Source organism: Lupinus angustifolius, chromosome LG10 (assembly GCF_001865875.1).
Source record: "Lupinus angustifolius cultivar Tanjil chromosome LG10, LupAngTanjil_v1.0, whole genome shotgun sequence".
In the NCBI taxonomy this organism is placed as follows: Eukaryota; Viridiplantae; Streptophyta; class Magnoliopsida; order Fabales; family Fabaceae; genus Lupinus; species Lupinus angustifolius.
This window is the reverse complement of record NC_032018.1, coordinates 5,165,007-5,187,591: the sequence shown is the minus strand read 5'-3', so window position 1 is coordinate 5,187,591 and position 22,585 is coordinate 5,165,007. Positions and strand designations below refer to the sequence as shown.

The following is a 22,585-nucleotide window of genomic DNA, read 5'->3' as shown; positions in this document are numbered from 1 at the left end:
TTATTAAATGAATATTGTGTTTATCATGTTTTAAAGAATTTATTTTTCCTCGAGTTTGCAGGCCTGAATCTGAGTGCTCAATGGTGGCTGAGAGATAAGTTCAAAAGAACTTGTGTCTAATTGATTATGTAAATCAGCTGAAGGTTATATGTGTGTACTCAAGGATCAAATTTATTCACGAAGAAACTCTTCAATTTGTTTAAGGGGTACAATAGTGGTATTGCATGGCAAGATATGCCAGGGAAGATCTCACAGTAGCTCCCAGTAGGTAGTGAGATTATGGATCACCTACTAAGGGAAGATCTCAGGAATCAGGATTGAACCCAAGCCTCATTTTACTCTTATCTTTACCCGAACCAAATCATACATTTTCAGTTTAGTATATGCCAGAGTTGAGTAATATAACCTGTAATACAATGAAGATCTAAATTTGCGGTATAGGGCTCTTCTTCAATGCACCAAAAGGAGTGCAGAGCATGGATGCATTGATTGATTTAATCCTTTGATAGTTAAATATTCTCTTATAGTTGAAACAAATAAAATGTAAATTTCAGCAAATGTACACTTTACAGATTTTCACCTCCAAACGACCTTGACCAATACTTAAATGACTTGTAAACGTGCTCAATAAATTCATAACGTTATAGCTCTCAAAAATGTCTACAATTGCAAAGAAAGACTACTAATTTTCTACAATTATTATTCAATAAATACATGTTTTCAAATCTATAAGAAAGAATAATTGATTCTCAAACATTTAAAGCAGATAGTTCAGGTATATCATCAGCTCCATTTTCAGGAGCCATATATATCACTACAAAACTGTCAAAAAATATTTGGAGCTATCATAAACACAAGCTTTGACTAATCCTATTCTCTAACCACCCAAGTCTTCTCTCAAGGCTCAACACACCAATATGTAAAATCCTGATGTCAACTTGTGCAACCTTGGCACAAGCACGAAGCAAAATATAATAATCTGCATGAGCAACATAAGTCAGGGCACCTTCATCTTTTTTTCTCACATAGTGAAGGTAATCAAATCTTTTCAGGTTCACTCTGGGTGGTATATAACAAAACCTGTTCTCCTCCATGTTTAACTTCAACTTTCTAATTGCCTCGTTGACTGGAGACTTTCCTGATCTGTTCTTATTGGAAGGTGAGTCTTCACAGTCTTCTGACAAACTCGAACAGGAACGATCAGTGTCCACACTTTGATGCATGTCATCTGCAAGGTGGGTATGGCCATCAGATGCCGATTGATTACAAGATTCTTTTCTTCTCTTTTCTGTTCGAGTTTTCCTGCTAATGCAACCTCCTCCACCCTTCAGCCTCCTTCCGTTTGGTTGCTCTTCTAACAGTTCAGATGGTTTAGTATCCTGAAATTAAAAATACCATCAAACAGGGATTGATTTTGAAAGGCATTTTTCATAAGACAGTCAGCCCAGAAAAACAATTCCAACAACATCCATCATATGGTAGAAAAATGAGTAAAAATTAATTATTTGCTGAAAATTTATCCTATATTTTACCTGAAAAAGTGTCCTAGATACATGTCAGGCAATGGAAAAGTAAAAGTTATACCTATGAACAATATTTTGAAGAGAATATGCATGAGGGATATCCTCATTTATTATCAACTCTACAATAGCTTTATAATGTCTCCGGTCACTACAGGGCATCTATGATTAATTCACTGCTTATTATTTAAGAGAATAAGAATATACATCCCCTCACTCCTTTCAACTACATATCTTCAGAGAACAACAAACTTGTAGAAAGTCACGCTTGGACATGTGTGAAGCAAACGTTAGAGACCTTAGTAAGGAAAATAAATCAATTAGAGGTTAGTCCAATTTTTAGAGGAAGAGGGAGGCAGAAAAACCATAGACAAAACAATTAAGAAATATTTAAAGATCAGTGTTTTCTCAATGAACATTATTTATGATAGAGAATTATGATGTCATTCAATCCATATAGCTAACCCCTACCTAATGGGATTAAATTTTGGTTATTGCTTGTATTTAAAGGCTTGTGAGTCTTGGAGCAACGTAAAGTTGTTTGTCTTGGAACCTAGAAGCCGTGGGTTCAAAATTCTGGAAACAACCTCTCCGCTTCTAAAGTTAAGGCTGTGAACATCTACTCTTCCCAACAAGAACTGGGAAACACTTTTTTATTTAAAGATAAGTAGATGAAACGGAAATTTAATTTATTCTGTTTGAGTCCTCTCATTTTTGCATGGGAAATAAAGAAATTGCTCTCTTTATTCTAGTATGATTTGATATTGGCAAATAAGTCTATTCACAATACTTCATTCTTCATGGTATTTTTCATGATGTTTAATACCCTTCAGGAAATAGTGATGAAGTCAAATTACTTTTCAAGCTTCATTGAGAAAGAAAATAAAAAACCAGAGCCTTTCCTCAGCAACTCAAGAAAGAGGAAAAAGAAATTGAAAGTAACCCCACCATAATCTAATTATGAAGGCTTGTGCATGCAAAAATAATAACAATTCATTCAAGCCTTTAATTACCTCGTCATTTTGAAAAGGATCACATACGTATTCTATCATCTTTCCTTCCTCAAAAGATGGTTCTGAACCAGCAAAGGCAACATCTCTACAGTATTGGAGATATGCTCTTAAGTCCTTCGAATACTCTGTCCACAAATGCTAGATTTTAGTCCTTTGGTTGTTAAATAGGAGGAAAATGGAATATAAACTCAAGCAACATAAGATCAATAACATAATTTTGTAACTAAACATAAAGTTTCACCATGGGTATCCACAATCTCGTTATATCTAGCTTCAAGGTGGTGAATAAGCCCTGCAGAATCCAATTTGCAGTTCTGGCGTCTTACCGAGTCTTCATATGAATCTTTACAACAGTCATCTACTTCATGTGCAGCAAAAGCAGTACCTGTTTCCCCATTGTCTTTCAATGTGGAACTAATAATAGGCTTACTTGAGGCACCACCATTCTGGGACAAACTTTTCTCCCATTCTCCAAAACCATTTATGTTATACAGAATCCTTATTGCTACTACCAGAATTGACATTACACAGACATGAGTAGGTAGTCTAAAATAGTTTTTGGATAAGGATAGCCACAAATCAGGAGGCATTGACCATTCATATATACGACATGCATATGGAAGGATCTTTTTAACAGAAAGAGCCAATTTTTTAAGATAGCGGTAAGCTATTGCATAAAAGTTCACAGGAGGTAACTCCAATCCTATGGACTGAGCAATGGATGCAGCACATGACTCTAGTTTCTGAACTGAAACAGCTCGCTGAGGCCTGAACATAACACTTGAACTGATAGGACATGCATTTGATGGATTACCCATGCGCCTTTCAATTTCAACAAAAGCAGAAAAATATGGAAGCTTTCCTTCAAGTGTCCACTTCATCATATCAGATGGCAAGACAGCTTCTCTAGCAACATGACATGCCAGAAATGAAACTGCGAGAGTATAAGCTAGTGGAATGCTTTTCTTTAAAGACCTAAACCATATCATCACAGCTCGCTGACCATATATAGTGTGCGGTTCTGTTCTGTAATTAGGACGTGCAGCACTTGCCTCATAATTATCTGGTACTTCTGAGACCAAGGAAGAAATGAACTCAGTGAATTACTACACATGCAGGATGAAACTAGGTATCTTCTGAGCTCTGGTAAAAAAAAATATCTTATGGGGTTGGTAAACATGAAAAAAATACAAATCATCAAGCTCACCATCTCATCTTATTGTTAAGATAATATATTCAATAATCAAAGTCAAATACTAAAATTTAAGCTTTAATAAATACTAAACTGAACTGTTAATAGTCAGATACAAGATGCGAGTAAGAGTAGACTTCTCAGGTAAACGTCAGTTTTCAAGAACAGCAACAACAATCAAGCCTTAATCTCACTAGCTGGGTTCGGCATTTAGTGCACCTTCAAAGATTAACTGTTCAAGACAGGGTAAAGTCCTACATGTCACAAATCATAAGCTAAACCAAGAATTAGAACATAATGTTCAATCTCGAACCAGGAATATGCAATGCCCTCTATATTGAGAAATGGATTGGTAAATACAGAACCAGACCGTGTAACAAAAGGGTAGAAATATAGGAGAGGAAAGTTGATATAATTACCTTCTTTCTGCTTCTCAGAGTCGTGGAATACATTATTACCCCAGTCATCATCGAAAACACCAGTCTGGGAGACAAACCTCAACCAAATTGGCCCAGTCAACCCACATATTAATGGGGTAACCTTAAAATTCTTCACCAATGCTTCACATTGAAGCTCAATCATCAACTGCAACCCCATCACATATCGCCCCCTTATCTCATTGTAGTAATCTTCAAAGCTTGCCACTTGTGTGCCAAAATCTTCTGGAACCGACGGACTCCCTCTATCATCAAAGAGGGGAGTGTCAACGATCTCTATTTTGACTTGACCATTCCGTTGAGGAGTTTTTTCTTCTAACCCAAGATTCCTAATGAAATTGGACTGGGAATTGTAAAAGGAGTCATACTGAGAGAGGGGCTCAGCTTTTATTGCAGCAGATCGCTGGCGTTGGTGGCTGGCCATGTAGACAGCACCGCCCCCAGTCTCTCCTCCCCTGTTGAAGAGATCATCATCGTCAACAGCTGTGTCAACAACATCATCGTACTGAGAACCGCAGCGAAGGCAGTAGAAGAAGCCATCAGAACCATCGCCTAGACCCACATTATTACAGGTTTGGCAAGTCAAGTTATTGACATCAACCATTGCAGGTAATTGTATAGAAGCAGTTGCGTAGTTGTAGTGTGCTATACCTGTTATAGATTCATATTTTGGTGCCGACGAAGCAGTTTACATTTTTAATGTTCAGACCATCCAATTCAAATAACTATTAACACATGTCATAGTGGCCTACACTTCAGGGAAGACAGTGATGGAATAAACCCCAAATCCCCCCTATTTTACAAAGCGGAATCCTTCCTTGATAATGGTAGTTTTCAGTATTCCAAGCCTGCAAATGTGAATTGTAAATGGTCAGGCACAAAGAAGTAGCAAAGATTTTCACTAAAAGCCAGTGTGGTTTCAGCCTATTGTAGCAATTGTACAGTGATACTCATAAAAAGCAACAAAAATTAACTAAAAAAAAATTAAGAAAACCATTAATTCTATTTGGTTTGGGGGAATTAGAAAAACACTTCAAGATTTAGAAAACTGCAGATTCTGTAAAGTGTAAACCATGAAGCATGATATAAATACCTCAATGGTGTATATACAACCCAAATATCACTTTCAAATTGGTGGATACAATAAAGACTAGTTTAAACCAATTAATTAATTAATTAAAGCATTACAAATAACACAAGGGAAATCAAATGATACATGAAAACAAATAGCAATAGTCAAGGATGCACCACATAACCTGTATGCTTCTTCCAAATCTTTCTCACATTTCATTTCATAATTAAAACTTCAGAAGCAACTTATGCACACTACAACCGGATCATGAACATTGTTCCACACATGTAAGTAATAATAGTGTATGGCCATGGAATATAATACATATGATACAACATGATCAATGTGTACACTTCAATGAATAGTATTAAAATCACTTGCATATGTTTTTGTCACTGTAAATTTGACTTTTTTGGGTTTAGTCCCTATCTAAATTTTATATGTTTTTATCCCTCATTTTACAAACAAAAAAAAACAATGTATTTTTTAGTCCCTCAAAGGGGAGAGGCTTAAATGATATCACAAAACATTGCCATCTCTTCTCAGGAAGAAGAGAATAATAAGAACCAAACCATAAGCAATGTTCTCTTTACAAACTAAGTGAGTATGTAAGGTTCTAAATATTATTCACGTAATGCAGAAAATAACGGATAGTGCCGAAATCACAGAAAATGACCGTGGAGGAACAGCGATATGACCGTTACAAAATTTCGCAACCACGTTCCAACATTTAAACCGTGTTCACACTTCACAGTATAAAAATAAATAATAAAAATGAACCCTAACCTGATTAAATGTGAATCCCTCTTTGGTGATGCTGCTTCAGTGCTTGTCTGGTTTAAGCCTTCAACGCCGCTCACAGCTCAGGCACTCACAGACATAAGCTCCGCCGCAGTTCTTCCCTTCCGGCGGCGGTTAGCTTCGCGATTTGCTATGTATTTGTGATTCAGGGTGAGAACTGTTATGCGTCTAGTGCTCAGAAAGAGAGACGCAAAGTGAGAGTGTAAGTTGAGAATGGAGGAGTTTTAGGTTATATTGCTTTGATAATCGCTTTTAGGGAAAATTGTTTTTTCATGTGTTGATTGTTAAGTGTTCAATTGTTTAACATAGGGACTGTGGTTGTACCACTTAATTCGGAATTGTGGATTGTGGGCCAAACCCAACCCGTGAAGTTTTTTTTTGACTGCTAAAATGTCTCTTAACTTTTTTTTTTTTTTTTTTTTTGAGTAAATAACCCTTTCAACATCTTAATAAAATGTGGTTTTCAAAAATTAAATATTTGACATTTTGGTCATCTTGACATCTAACTTAATCTTATATAATTAAATCAACATTTGTTTATAACCAGTTTTCTAATTTTTTTTTATTATTGTTATATGGTGTAAATTTATTTATTTTGAGAAAAATTAGTATAATTAAATGGTAGATTGTTACACCAAAAATCTAGGCGATGGAAACGAGCCGAACCGAGTCAAACCAAAGTTCAGTTCAGTTCAGCTCGATAATGATTGGTTCAACTCGAAACTCGATTCGAGTTTGATACGAGTTATTTTTTTAGCTCGAGTTCGGTTCGGTTAAAGTTCACGAACTATTCGGTTTAGTTCGAATGATTCATTTGGATAACTCAAATAATTAATTAAAATTTGAAAAATAATACAAAAAAGTTATATATATATATAATCTTGTTTATATATATAATAACCATAAATATAAAAAATAATGTTAGGGTCATAATAAATATAAATATTAGTTTATATATAAATATATATATATATATATATAAATTTGTATATATATAAATATATCAAACTAGCTCATGAACCTAACGAGTCAAATTATATCCAACTTAAGTTCGACTCATTTATTTAACGAGCTCAATATCCAGTTCAAGTTCGGCACATTTTGTTCATGAACCCAATTTATCGAGCTAAATAACGAATCGAGTTTCAAACGAATATCGAGTTAGTTCGATTCATTCATAGCCCTACAAAAATCTTGATTGTGGAAGAACTATGCTGGGTTTTGAATATGATAGATTAGTATCAAGTATTAAGGTATTATTTTATTTTCATTATTTATTAGGCAGGTTGGTGAAATAATGGTGACACTCATTTTATTACACTACAAATTTGTTTGTTGTTCGCTATTTGAAATAATTGGGATGGTTAGTAAATATACTTCAATCAAAAAGAAAATGCTGAATTTTTAGGGATAATCATCATAATGAAAACTATAAAAAAAATATACAATGAAAATGTAACATAAAAAATCTAATTTAAATGTATGATAAATATATAAAATACATTCAATACGGTTTAATAAATGAATACGAAATTTGACCTGATTACTTTTGATGATATTTGCATTACTACAAACTCAATGCATTCTAAATCATAAAATATAAATCAATTGCTTAATGGTTAAGTGAGCATTATGCCAAAAAAAATCATTCTTCAGAAGCAATTGTTCCTCCCCACTTCTTCACGCGGCTAGCTGCTTGTTCAGCCTGTGAAATCCAATGACAATAAATTTTAACAAGTTACTTAATAACTAGAACATAAAGATAATGCTTATGAATAACAAAATTTCTAACCTCATTTCTCCAATTAGTTACTGAAATGATGATTATCAGGATTATGGTCTGCAAAACTATGCCCCCAATCATCCCTGACCAAATACCCTGAGTAACACACATATATATAGTATACTCAAAGAGTAAGAATGAAAGAGTACACTCCAATAAATACAATAACAAATTGTACATTATTACAAACTTTAGATGGTAGTTTCTATGCCCTCTTAGGAATGTATAAATATTTCCACCATTGTTTTTTTCTTTTCATGCAAGTGAGATGCTAAGAATGTTTTTACATTCTCATTTGGCTTAACTTACTTTTTTTTCCTAATCTTCTATGATAAGTGTACAAGCCATGAACCAAAGATTATATCAAATTTATTTCGTTTCTACCCAATCAGAAAATATTTAGGTTTATTCTCATCTCTCTTTCATATTTTAAATCAAGAAACCAACATATAAATTGTCGAGTCTAACTATTTATATTGGTCATCTAACTAGGTATACTTTTAATATTTTATAAAATTATGATCAATTAATCAGAAGTGTAAGTAGATATTTTTCCAATATGACAATTCCTCTTTCTTGTATTGATATATTAGATCACCTCTGCTCCATATTTAAATGTGAACCCCAAGAGTATCCCTGCTGGTAATCCAAAAACATAGTAGCAAACAATGTTGATATATGCTACAAGAGATTGCCATCCAGCTCCAATAGCAACACCTAAAATTAGAGATACCAAACAAAAAATTAAATACACTTCTAGATAACTCTCGAGTCTTCCCTTTCCATTCATTCCCTCTAAAAACCAACTTGCAAAGAAGCCCGCGAGAACTAACCTGATAGGACTGGTTGAAGGCTGTTAAGAACTACAGTGAAACCAAGCAATGCAGCAAGCTTAGTTGTTTCCTTGGCAACTGGTAAACTCTTGCTAAACATATAAGGGAAGTAATCCCTTGTTGCAAAGACTACAATCATGGCAATAACACCTATGCATACTGATGTTATAGAAACTACCAACACTGCAAGCTTCGCGGCTCGGAAATTACCAGCCCCAAGTTCATTTGATACTCTCACACTGCTCATAAAATTTTAACTATTAAGATTCATAGAATATTCATTAGGTAGCTCTATACATTTACTCAGAGTCAGAAGACGTAGAAAATCAGAAATCAAAGTTTTACACTAAAATATTCAATAGCTAAACTAAATAGGAACATAGAGGATTTGATATTTTGTGATAGAGAGATGAGCACCTAATAGCAGCATTGAACCCTATAGCAATCATGGCATCCCAGCCATTTATGTTCATACTGCAAACAGAGGAAAAAGTAATTAGAAAACATTATTGATCTTAACTTTGTTATGTTCTATCCATATAATGTAGTTGGATCATATGTGTAACATTAATTAAGCAAAACATGATACCTTGATTTTGAGTGCAAGTACATTAAATCAGGATCTGACATGAACATAAACAAAAACTAGTATTTGGTTATCTATTGTTACATCATAAACATAAACTAGTATTTGGACCAGTTTACAGGTTGAATCAACCAACCCGGTATGGGTTCTTAACAAGAAGGCCAACTAAATCAAAAATTATGTTCATTACTATAATAACACAGTCAGAATTTGGAAGGAGGATGGGTAAATAAATTTTTACCAGATAGATATGGCATCAACGGGTACTATTGGGTTTTTTAATCTCCCTGTTATCACCACAAGTATCATCAAGTACCAAAACTCCAAGCTGCAATCACAATTGCAGAGTTAACTTTCAACATCATATTTCCAACAAATATAATCTCATGTCAGATGGAAAATGAATTTAGAGAAAATACCATAACATAATAGCTGAAGCCAAAGAAAGCTTCACAAAATCATACAAGTCTACAAATGCTAGCCATGTGAATCCACTCCAAGCACCTTCTGATTTGGTGATGAAAATGTACAACGACTGCGCAATTACGACCAGCCACCATGATATGTTAAGAGTAATTGCTGCTCCTTTTATACCCCATCCCAGCTTCAAAATTAGAAGCCAACTAAAAAATGTATGGGACACTAATACAGCTGCTGATATACATAACATCACATTGACTTTCCTCTGTGCCTGTAAGAACTTTTGGATCGGAAAGTTCAAAGCATATGCGAACAGCTGCGGTAACATCCACAGAGCAAATTTTCCTACAACAAGAAATTAGTAAAAGGAGTTACTTGAAATTGATTTTAAACTACACAACTTTCTTGAAGAAAGTTAGTTTTATCCTTAAAAGATTGGTCATGGTTTATCATTGTTGTAAGCGTCCTAAAAGACATTACCCTGAATACTTTGCATAGCTATACTCTAAAGACTGGACAGTTTGATAATAGTACATGTCTTTATAGCAGGTAATTTGATAGCGGTGCATGCATAATATGGCACTTACCATTCTATGGTTATTACTATGATGTCGATTTGCATTGAGAATCTACATAATATGTAAAGATTTGACAAAATTTTATGTGTCTACCTATGGTTATTACTATGATGAAGTATAGCTCTTCCATATCGAAAATGTTTCTTTTACACTACAACATGGCACCGTGTCTTATTCTCTGTTTATTCAGCTGGTGTACACCATGTGTCTACCTATAACCATAATAGTTAAGATCATGATTTAACTCGTAGGATTGGTAGATCTTACGAATTTTCAAGAGCTAGCGAGTCGTGTGCCCATTCTGAATGTAAGGGAAGATCGCAGGATCGTAAAGTCGCCGACTCGTTGTGATTTTTTTATTTTATAGCAAAAACCCTAAATTGCAAAATCTTCATCTTTTAAACTCGTATAAAAGGGGAAACTCATTACCCAAAATCATTTGACCCGCCCAAAATTCTTCTAACCCCTAAATTGTTAAATAACAAACAAACCATAATTAGAATAGAAGTAGCAAAGACTTCCTTTTCAAGACTTTTCCTTATTATCATTTTCATCTTCTAACATATTTATTTTCCTTATATTCTCTCTAAAGTGACGTTTTTTCTCTCTTTTATGTTGTGATGTGTAGCACGAGAAAAATGGTGTTCATTTATTTAATTTTTTTTGTGTTATGCTTTTATTAAATTTTGTTTTATAAATGTCACTGTTTCCCTTTCCACATACATATTATTACAATATACATGTAGGTTACATAAAACATGAAGTTTCTGTTAAATGTATTTTAGTTATTAGAAAAGGGTAGTCTTATCTTTTGTATTTTCCTAACTTCCTATATGTATTGACCCTTTGACCTTATCTCTATTATCAATTTCATATTGCATTTCTCTCTTCTTCTCCTCTCTCTTCTCTCTTCTTCTTCTCCTCTCTCTTCTCTCTTCTTCTTCTCCTCTCTCTTCTCTCTTCCTATGCAGCTGATCTAACATGGTATCAAGAGCAAGGTTTGCTAAGGCCACAACTTTCGCGGATCCAACTCCGCGTGGTAGATCAGCCTCCGCATATCGTAGTTTTCGCTGAGTGAGTATCAATTTTGCTGAGCGAATTTGTCAGGTTTTCTGTTTCTCTTTCCCTTTGAATTTCGATTTCCCTGTTGTTGTGCTTGTTAGTTATGGCAACTGAAAGAGATGATTCTTTGCAATCCATTAGTGTGCAACTAAATGGATCATCCAATTATGCATATTGGAGTTATGTGATGAGAAATTTTCTGATTGGTAAACGAATGTGGGGATATGTTTCTGGAACTTTTGTTAAACCTACAAATAGTGCTACTGAAAATTATGCAAAGGAGTTAGAAACTTGGGAAGTGAACAACTCGAAAATTATTACTTGGATTAATAATTCTGTTTCGCAATCTATTGGTGTTCAACTTGCAAAATATGATTCAGCATCTCAGGTTTGGGAGCACCTTAAACGATTGTATGTGCAGTCCAATTTTGCAAAACAATATCAGTTAGAGATTGATATTCGAGCTCTCCAACAACATAGCATGAGCATCCAAGAGTTTTATTCTGCTATGACTAATCTTTGGGACCAATTGGCACTCACTGAATCTGCAGAATTGCAAGCATTCACACCGTACACTGATCGCCAGGAACAACAGCGATTAGTACAGTACATGAGCATCCAAGAGTTTTATTCTGCTATAACTAATCTTTGGGACCAATTGACACTCACCGAATCTGCAGAATTACAAGCATTCACATCGTAATCTGATCGTCGGGAACAACAGCGTTTAGTACAATTTTTTATGGCTCTTCGGAATGATTTTGAAGGCCTCCGTGGTTCCATTTTGCATCACACTCCTCTTCCATCTGTTGACTCTGTTGTTAATGAACTTTTAGCTGAAGAAGTTCGTTTGAAGTCCCACTCTGAAAAGGGAATTGTTGACAAAGGGATTCTGCCAAGCCCCTCTGTGTTTGCTGCTCCTGTTGTGAAAGGAAAATCTCAAGGCAGAGTCAATTATGATGAATGTAGCTTCTGTAAGGAAAAGGGTCATTGGAAGGCTCAATGTCCAAAATTATTGAAGAAGGAGCAACCTTATCAACCACCTCAGTGGCGTCCGCCTCAGTCGAAATACAGGAACTTTCAGCACACATCTCAATCTTCCAATGTTGCTGCTGCTACTGCTGTTTCTCCATCTGCCACCCCTGGGATGGTTCACTCTGGGTCTAACATGTCTGACCTGGTAGAACAATTTCAGAAGTTTCTTGCATCTCAGCCCAATGCTATGTCAGTCTCTCCTAATGTAGGTCTGTCTTCTGCTGGTTCATCAGGTATATCATCCTCCATATGGATCCTTGTCTCTGGAGCGTCCCATCATATGTCATCTGACTTTGTGTTTGCTGCTCCTGTTGTGAAAGGGAAATCTCAAGGCAGAGTCAATTATGATGAATGTAGCTTCTGTAAGGAAAAGGGTCATTGGAAGGCTCAATGTCCAAAATTATTGAAGAAGGAGCAACCTTATCAACCACCTCAGTGGCGTCCGCCTCAGTCGAAATACAGGAACTTTCAGCACACATCTCAATCTTCCAATGTTGCTGCTGCTACTGCTGTTTCTCCATCTGCCACCCCTGGGATGATTCACTCTGGGTCTAACATGTCTGACCTGGTAGAACAATTTCAGGAGTTTCTTGCATCTCAGCCCAATGTTATGTCAGTCTCTCCTAATGTATGTCTGTCTTCTGCTGGCTCATCAGGTATATCATCCTCCATATGGATCCTTGACTCTGGAACGTCCCATCATATGTCATCTGACTTTAACTCTTTTACATATGTACATAAGTCGTCCTGTGTATCTGTTATGACTGCTGATGGAACTCCTATGTTATTGGAAGGAGTTGGTTCTGTTTCTACACCTAAACTATCTCTCTCTGATGTTTATTATATACCTAACCTCACTTTAAGTCTTGCTTCTGTTAGTCAACTGTGTGATTCTGTTTTCTCAATCTTATTTTCTTTAATTCATTGTTATGTGCAGGATCCTCAATCGAAGAGGCTGATTGGGACAGGCCATAGACAGGGGGCTTTATATTTTGGATGAACTGAAGCTTCCACATGTTGCAGCTCCTACTGTTGATTTATCATCTTTTCGTTTGAATTTGTCTTCTTCTAAGTTTTATTTATGGCATTCTCGTCTGGGTCATGTATCTTCTCCTCGTTTGAAATACTTAGCATCAACGGGAGTCTTAGGATCATTACAACCAAATAACATTTCTGACTGTTGTGGTTGTAAACTTGCCAAGTTTTCTGCTTTACCTTTTCCTAAAAGTGTTTCAATTTCTAAGGCACCTTTTGATTTGGTTCATTCTGATGTATGGGGTCCACCCCCAATTTCTACTAAAAGTGGATCAAAACATTATGTCTCTTTCATTGATGATTACACCCGTTATTGTTGGATTTTTCTTATGAAACATCGTTCTGAATTCTTTGGTATTTATTGTCATTTTCGTGCTTTGGTTAATACTCAATATAACTCTGTTATTAAGTGCTTCCGCTGTGATTTAGGTGGTGAATACACCTCTAACAAATTCTCTGAGTTACTTTCCTCTGATGGAACAGTTCACCAAGCCTCTTGTACTGACACCCCTGAACAAAATGGAGTTGCTGAAAGAAAGCATCGTCACATTCTTGAAACAGCCCGTTACTGACACCCCTGAACAAAATGGAGTTGCTGAAATGCTTTTGTCAGCATCGGCTCCTTCTGAGTTCTGGGGTGAGGCTGTCAAAACTGCAGTTCATGTTATTAACCGAATTCCTTCTTCTATTACTTCAGGTTTGTCTCCTTTTGAAAGGTTGTATGGTCATCCTCCTGATTATTCATCATTGAGGGTTTTTGGTTCCACTTGTTTTGTTCTTCTTCCTCATGTTGAACGGAGTAAATTGACTCCTCGATCTGCCATATGTGTCTTTCTTGGTTATGGGGATGGTCAGAAAGGTTATCGTTGTTATAATCCTTCTACTCGTAAATTGTATATTTCTCGTCATGTTGTTTTTCTTGAGCACTTGCCTTTTTATTCTATTCCATCTGACTCTCAAAACATTATCAAGTCTGATCTCATTCATATTGATCCGTTTGTTGCGGATATTGATGGTCCAGATGACTTTAATTTTGAGAATTTCAGGGATGAAGCTCCTCATACCCCCCCGCCTGCCCATGACCCTCTGCAGATTGGTGATCCTCATCCTCAACCACCTCATCTTCCTCGTCGTTATCCTCAACGTATCCATAAGTCCACTCAGCTCCCTGACTTTGTTTACAACATTTATTCTACTTCTTTTGCTTCTGCTTTGACCTCTCTCCACAGGTTATCTGAGCCCTCCTCCTATCAAGAGGTTGTTCTTGGTCCTCTTTGAAAGCAGGCTATGGATGATGAACTTTCTGCTTTGCACAAAATGGGTACTTAGACTATGGTGTCTCTACCACCAGACAAACGTGCTATAGGTTCTCGTTGGGTCTTTAAGATCAAGATCAAGTCTGATGGTTCTATTGAGCGTTACAAAGCTCGTCTTGTTGCCAAGGGATATGCTCAACAATATGGCATGGATTATGAAGAAACTTTTGCTCCTGTTGCCAAGATGACAACCATTCGCACTCTTATTGATATTGCATCTGTTCGTCAATGGCATATCTCTCAGATGGATGTCAAAAATGCTTTTCTAAATGGTGATCGTCATGAAGAAATATATATGGTTCCTCCTCCTGGAGTTTCTCATAATCCGGGGGAAGTATGCAAGCTGCAAAAATCTCTCTATGGGCTCAAACAAGCTCCTCGCGCTTGGTTTGAGAAATTCTCTATTGTGATAACTTCTCTTGGCTTCTCTTCAAGTCCACATGATTCCGCTTTATTTGTCAAAAATACTCCTTATGGTTGCATTATCATCTCTTTATATGTGGATGATATGGTCATTATTGGTGATGATGTTGATGGGATTACAAAGTTGAAGACGCAACTAGCAAAACAATTTGAGATGAAGGATTTAGGTACTCTTACATATTTCTTGGGAATTGAAGTAGCCTCATCTCCAAGGGGTTATCTTCTTTTCCAATCGAAATATATTGCTGATATTCTTGACCTGGTTAGTCTCTCTGACACTAAAGCTGTTGACAGTCCTCTTGAGACTAATGCTAGATATACATCTTCTGATGGTGTTCCTCTCTCTGAACCTACTCTATATCGCACTCTTGTTGGTAGTTTGGTGTATCTGACCATTACCAGACCCGATATTGCTTATGCAGTGCACATTGTTAGCCAGTTTGTGAGTTCTCCTACTACTGTTCATTGGGCAGCTGTTCTTCGGATCCTTCGTTATCTTCGAGGCACTTGATCTTTCGTTATTTTCGAGGCACTCAGTTTCAGAGTCTTATTTTCTCTTCAACTTCTTCCTTGACATTGTCTGCTTATTCAGATGCTGATTGGGCTGGGGATCCTACTGATCGCAAGTCTACTACAGGTTTCTGTATCTTTCTAGGAGATTCTCTCATATCTTGGAAGAGTAAGAAGCAGGATGTTATTTCTCGATCTTCTACAGAGGCTGAGTATTGTGCTATGGCATCCACCACTGCTGAAATAGTTTAGTTGCGTTGGTTACTTGCTTCTCTGGGTGATGATCAACCTGAACCCACTCTCATGTACTATGGCAATAAGAGTGCTATTCAAATCATTCATAACTCTGTCTTTCATGAGCGTACTAAACATATTGAGATTGATTGTCACTTCACACGTCACCACTTCCAACATGGCACCATCACCTTACCCTTCATTTCTTCTTCGTTGCAGATTGCTGATTTGTTTACCAAACCTCATTCTACTCAACGTTTTCGTTTCTTGACTAACAAACTCTCGATGCTTTCGATTAACGCATCTTGAGTTTGAGGGGGAATGTTAAATGTATTTTAGTTATTAGTAAAGGGTAGTCTTGTCTTTTTGTATTTACTTAACTTCCTATATGTATTGACCCTTTCTGGCCTTATCTCTATTATCAATTCCATATTGCATTTCTCTCTTCTTCTCCTCTCCCTTCTCTCTTCCTATGCAGCTGATCTAACAGTTTCCACCTAAAACACCGTGTAGCTACATGATATTTTCCCATACATATTATATGTATATATATTTAATATAATATGTGTAATGTAATATTATGTTCTCATACTTGTTGGTGTTTTTTGCTATCAAACAATTTAGTTGATTATGTTGATATGTTAATTTTGCAATTATATGAGACTTTATACTTTTGTATGCATACATTTTGATGTTGGAAGTGTAAGTTTATCAAGTGCTACTTGTTAATTTTGTTATTTATAGCAATGGAGAAAGTTGAAGATTTTATTATCATGTATGTATATATATATATATTATATATATATATATCTAAAAAAGTTAATATTTGGTAGGATCTTACGATCCGTGTTATAATCATATGTTTTACGTTTTCATCTATCCCTTCCGATCTGATGTAAGATCTCGATCTTCTCAAATATTCCTATAACTACTAGTTGGACCTGCATTTGTTTAATATTGTCCACGTTAATTCAGTGTTGAAATCTTCCAGTTCCAGAGGTAGTGTTCTTTACTTAATTATATAACATTGTCACATTAATGGCATGTAGAAATTAGATGATAAGAATTGAACTGACCAGCAGCATCTGAGATCTCAGGAGTTTGGCCAATGAGCCTCAAAATAGGAGGTGACCAAACATAAATAGGTATCAGAAAAAGGGCAGTAACAAACAAAATGACCCATGATCTTTGCATGTACACCCCTAACATCCTTACTTGACCAGCACCATATGCTTGTCCACATAGTGTCTCCAAGGCACTTCCCATACCCAACTGGCCTCAACAATAAATAAATAAAAAATTATAAGTAATCAAATCATTTCACATCTTACAGTCAGTGCATAAGAAAATGAAATATATTTAGAAGGACTGTCAAATGCTAATACTTCAATTTATTTGATGTAACTAAGAACGAATTCAATTGGTGCCAATTATCCATAACTACAGCATGTTTCATTAGTTTGTGTAGACTAACTGATATGAAAAAAAAGTGAGAATAAGTCAGCTTCTTTAGAACAGGATTCCTCTCTACTACTGGAGAGTCCAGCACTCGAAATGTGAAAGGGAGCAATTTTTTAAAATTATTAATTTATAAAAAAGTAAAAATATAAATCATTAGATTTTTGTTATTGTCTATGTGTCATAATCATACATATGCACTCTCCTCTCCGTTTCTTTAGTCTTAACAAAAATGATTCTTTCAAAGTGATTTTGGTTGAAACCTCTTGATCTCAACTTTAAAGCCCAGCCAAACAGGTATATAAATATAAAAAAGTGTTTTTTATATATGAGAATAACACTTTGGCTACACAAACGGGTCATAACTCTACTTTGTTAGAAGTTGGAACAAGTTCTTGAAGCTCACAAAAATTTACAATGGCAATGCCAAACTGCAAAAACTTCCAACACCATATATTTAATATAATATAAATTCAGTCACATTTTTGTTTCTTAATACCTTCCCGGCCAATTGACAATTGAGTAGAATCCTGAGTTATTTTAGAATTTGTTTGTGAATTGATTATTGGAGAGAAAGGAAAGACTTTGGAACTATAAAATACATTTGTGAGATAACTCTAAGCCCTCTCTTTTCCTCTAAAAATCAATTCGTAAATAAACTCTTTCATTAAGACCAACACATACTCTTAGTTTTATTCACATTATCAAAAAGTGTAGGGAAATTAAATAAAAAATGTCAAAAAAGATTGTGCACCATGACTCCAAAGGCAAGACCAGCAACAACAGAGTTCTCAACTGAAACGGCAGCCAGTTCCAGCTCACCAATCTGACCCGTAAATACTTGAGTTATTGCACCAAGTGAGTACTGACATAAACATGTCAGAATTGTTGGCCCTGCTATTTTCCATAGCTTCTTTGACTCTGACTTGAATCCATCAACAAACTTCACTGCCTTTTCCTCCTTATTATCACTGTTATCTTGTAGTAGTGGAGTTTCCATAGGCATGGTCTTGCTACTATTTTCTACTTCAAATGTTATATGAATATTATAGAATGGTTACTTGCTCTTCGCTCTAGCTTAATTATATTAAAGATTTTAGAAATGGGGTTTTATAAAAATGTGAAAGATTTAAGAGGAACACTGAAGTTTTGAACGGTAAGTTGGGTTGGCATTCTGATCAACCATACTAATCTTACACTAACTTCTTTCTAACGTAATCTCCCACTAATTTTACAGCATCATATATTATTATATTACATAAACTGTGCTATACTTCTGGTCAACAATACTTATCTTACACTAACTTCTTTTTAAAGTAATCTCCTACTAACTTTACATAAATATCTTTACGGCAATATTATCGTCAATACTCTATAGATTCTTTTGGGCAATATTATCGTCAATACTCTATAGATTATATGTCACATTTGTCATTTCTCTGTTAAGATACAACCTCAAACCCTTCACTTTCTATACCTCTTTCTTGAGACTTTAATACTCGATTTCCATTTATATCATTTCGACAATAATCTCTGTATAAAAATTTATACATAATCATTATATCATACTCATTCATTAATATTATTTATTTTTATATATGAATAATGGAGTGTAAAAAAGTCTTATATAGTTCATAAATACATCTTTTTCTCAATATTTTATAAGAATCTCTGAATTTGTGATGTATGAAAAGGACTTCATTTCTTATCACTATTGAACTCACTTTTTCTTTTTTTCTTTTTACAGTCATCGCTATCATTTTTCATAGCCTTTTCCTGAAATGCTGCAAAACAACAAATTATAGGTAATTTTGATCACTTTGTTGCTTTCAATTGGTGAAAGCTGAAGCTTAGTTTAGTTCAAGAAAACTTATCAAAGGATGGCAATAGAAGTTGGAATTTCAACAAATCATGAAGTCTATCTTGACAAGCTTAGAATAACAGGTGGTGAAAGAGGGTTGTACCAACCAAAAAGTCTTGTCAGGTTTCACGAGGAAAGATTGGAGTATAATTTGCTAGGAATAGAAGTGTTTATATTCATGAAAATATATGGAAAGATGAAATTGTGACAGGAACGCATGCATAGAGATGTGTAACAATTGCGGCGAGTAAGGCTGTCTGGTAAACGTATTAGATAACGAGTTAGTTTCAACCCCCACAACCAAAATCAAAGCACATAACTTGGAAGTTCAAAGAATGGTGGAGATGTGTATAAAAAAACGATTTCCTTGCAGAATCTATATCAAAATTTATTGCATTGGAAACAGTAAACTAAAGATTTATGTTCAAGGAGAATGGGGATTTAGTTCAGAGAAGAAAATTAAGGAAAGAAGAGTTGAAAAAAGAAAACTTGAGAGAATAAAATGAATAGAAATGTGGTAATTTTTAGTTGTTTGATAAGATAGAAAATTGAAGAAAGTAAAGAGAAAGTAATACAATTATTATTATTAATGATATTTTCTTTGTACTATTAAAAATATTTTATCATCCTATAAGGAAAGAACTATCCCTCCCAAGTGTCTAACTTAAGAATCAAACCATTGATATTTTAGTCTTTTTGTCGATCTAGAACTTTATACCACTAAATTAATGTGTTATTGTTTATTAATATTCACTTGCACTTGTTAGTTTTTTTTTTTTTTTGAATTTTAGGCAATTATAGACATTTATAAGTATGATTAATATAAAATACAATTTTTAAATGTATAACGAGTTAGAAACGAGAAAATCTTTCACTAATTTTCTAGAACAAAAACATGTTATCTCAAAGTATGTCCAAAATCATGTCTTAAACCAATGAAAATAAAAACATGTAATGTCAATCAAAACAATTAAGTATACATTACTTTTTATGTTTTTCCTTCGTGGTCATTGGTTTGGAACATGGTTTGAGACAATTAATTCTGATCCAATTTTTCTACTTATTTTCAATGGAGAGAAAACATAATAGCATGAGTCCCACTATTTTTTTTCCTTTCTTTTTTCTATTGCAACAAAACAATAGAAAATAGAGTTTTACACTAACACTCATTGAGTTTAGTGAAATTATACAAATTACCCTTACTTTTTTACACCTACACAAATCTCCCCTAATTTTTATACTTTCATTATACTAACCACCCATGCATAAGAAATAAGTGTAATCTTTTAAATAAAAGATGTGATAAATGCAATTAAGTTAAACAAAACATGATATATTGTGGAGACAAGTTCAAATAATATATGAGTCAATATTTCTTTATTATTTTTGGTTCGTTACACTGTATTATAAGAGCGATTTAAGCAATATTTCTTTAGAATTGTTGATGCATTTTGTAACCAAAAATAATAAAGATACATTGATTTAAATATTATTTAGACTTGTCTACACAATATATCATATTTTATTTTACTTAATTATATTTATCACATTTTTTGTTTAAAAGATTACACTTATTTCTTATATAGGGGTGGTTAGTGTAATGAAAGTATAAAAATTAGGGGAGGTTTGTGTAGGTGTAGAAAAGTGATGGATGATTTGTATAATTTCACTAAAACTCAGGAGGTGTCAATGTAATTTACTCCATAAAATATTATTTTTTTTCCTTTCACTTTCTTTCCTCTCCTTTTCACCTCAACCATACATAGCCTTAGTTCTTAACAATCATTAAGCGATGATTACCATAATAAAATAAAATAAAAAATTAATATCTAATCTGGTCATTACCTCAGAGTTTAGAAAAATGTAAAAACTTCATACAAGTAGTTAATGATATGGGTTAAAATAATGTTTGTTGCAAGTTATAAAAATACTAAAAATTATTAATTTAACTCACATATGATATGTTTTAACTATTTTGAATTTTTCAAAGACTAAATTGATAAACATAAAAATTTTAAAGGACTAAATTAGATATTTATTAATTAAAAATAAAGGAGGATTGATAATGAATCCTACAAACACTAAAGAGATAGATATCTAAAATTAATCAATTGATCCTGAAGTACAAAAGACTATTATGATTGTGTGGTTTTTTCTTCATTCGTATCTCACTTTATGTTCTGTTTAATTAGAAAGTCTTATTTAATTAAAAATAGAAATCATAAAAATATAAATTAATATTTTTATATTATTTTTTGAAGTTTAATTAGTTATGGATATGAGGCATATTTTTTTTGTTACAGAGGACAATTGTTCCTATTTTAAAAGAGTGGAATGGGCCTTTATGGGTTAAAATTGGAGGAAGAACTTCACAAAGGCATATGTGGTGACTTGGAAAAATATAAAATTTTAGTTTATTTTTTATAATTTTTTAATTAGGAATCACTTTCTAATTGGACATGTACATAAATGACGATAAGTGATATCCATTATATGTGGTGAGTCTTTATTGTGTTCATTATTTTCACTCTCCAACTTTGTTAAGATGTGGTACTCCAAATGATTCTATAGGAATTCATCATTTTCTAGTCGCATAGGCTTACCGGCATATTCATTTCCTAGCCACACAAGCTTGAAGGAAGCATAAAAATATAATTCTAGTGTGTTTGGAGAATGTATTTCCTCTTATCAGGTCATTGGCAACATTTTTCAATGGGAAGATAATGATTGAGCCCAGGTTAAGAGAAGTTTAGGGGGAGTTTGATATCCATGACTCATTTGATGATATTCTTGAGAAAAATCTCCAATAGGATCCGTCTAAGGTCTTAAACAACTGAAATGTCTTCGATTTCAAAAGAATAAAGATGTGTAAATTTGTTATAGGGATAGTTTGTTCACAATTGAAAAGCAAAAGGACAAGATGATTTCAAATAAAACAAAGACCAAGACAATTAAACTAAAAATTTCTTTTTGATAACGAAAAAGTTTGAGACTAAACTATCAAGTTCATCCTAAGAGACTCATTCGTTGGTCGGTGAGTGATTTCTAGATTATTATTAGTAACCCTTATGCATCAAGTTTGAGTTCTAATTATTGACTACAATCATTCTCCATAATGTATCTTCCTCTCAGTCATTTATCATTCTTATACAAATCGAATATAGTTTTTTATATCAGCAAATCTAATCTAGTTACTTATCTTTTTCATTTAATTGTTTCCTTTTAGTGTTTTTCTCTTTTCAAATTGTTATAATTAAAGATATTTTCAGTTAGTTATATTTTCCTATCAATTATTTACTTTTCAGTAAAATATTTAATTTCTATAATTATATAATTACTTCATCAATATTTTTTCTTATAATCAAAATTATTGAACCATTTATCTGCCAATTTTAGAATATCTATCTTTTGAGACT

The 22,585-nt window shown here is 34.1% G+C and overlaps 2 protein-coding genes across 3 annotated transcripts; both read right to left on the bottom strand.

Annotated features, from left to right (window-relative positions):
- Window positions 717–6,313, bottom strand: LOC109358542 (TATA box-binding protein-associated factor RNA polymerase I subunit B). Of its 2 annotated transcripts, XM_019602836.1 has the most exons (6): window positions 6,021–6,312; window positions 4,814–5,010; window positions 4,145–4,714; window positions 2,775–3,605; window positions 2,534–2,658; window positions 718–1,379 (listed from the first exon to the last, which is right to left on the bottom strand). In XM_019602836.1, exons 3-6 carry the CDS (start codon window positions 4,584–4,586, stop codon window positions 846–848), a joined length of 1,932 nt encoding a protein of 643 aa, XP_019458381.1. In that variant the 5' UTR covers window positions 4,587–4,714; window positions 4,814–5,010; window positions 6,021–6,312; the 3' UTR covers window positions 718–845. The 2 variants fall into 2 exon arrangements, with proteins under 2 accessions (XP_019458380.1, XP_019458381.1); XM_019602835.1 differs by having other exon boundaries at window positions 717–1,379; window positions 4,145–5,010; window positions 6,021–6,313.
- LOC109358543 (protein DETOXIFICATION 33) lies at window positions 7,498–18,522 on the bottom strand. Its single transcript, XM_019602837.1, has 9 exons — window positions 18,063–18,522; window positions 16,927–17,122; window positions 9,657–10,002; window positions 9,479–9,565; window positions 9,069–9,125; window positions 8,652–8,890; window positions 8,417–8,535; window positions 7,828–7,914; window positions 7,498–7,740 (listed from the first exon to the last, which is right to left on the bottom strand). The coding sequence occupies exons 1-9, from the start codon at window positions 18,312–18,314 to the stop codon at window positions 7,681–7,683; spliced, it is 1,443 nt and encodes a 480-aa protein (XP_019458382.1). The 5' UTR covers window positions 18,315–18,522; the 3' UTR covers window positions 7,498–7,680.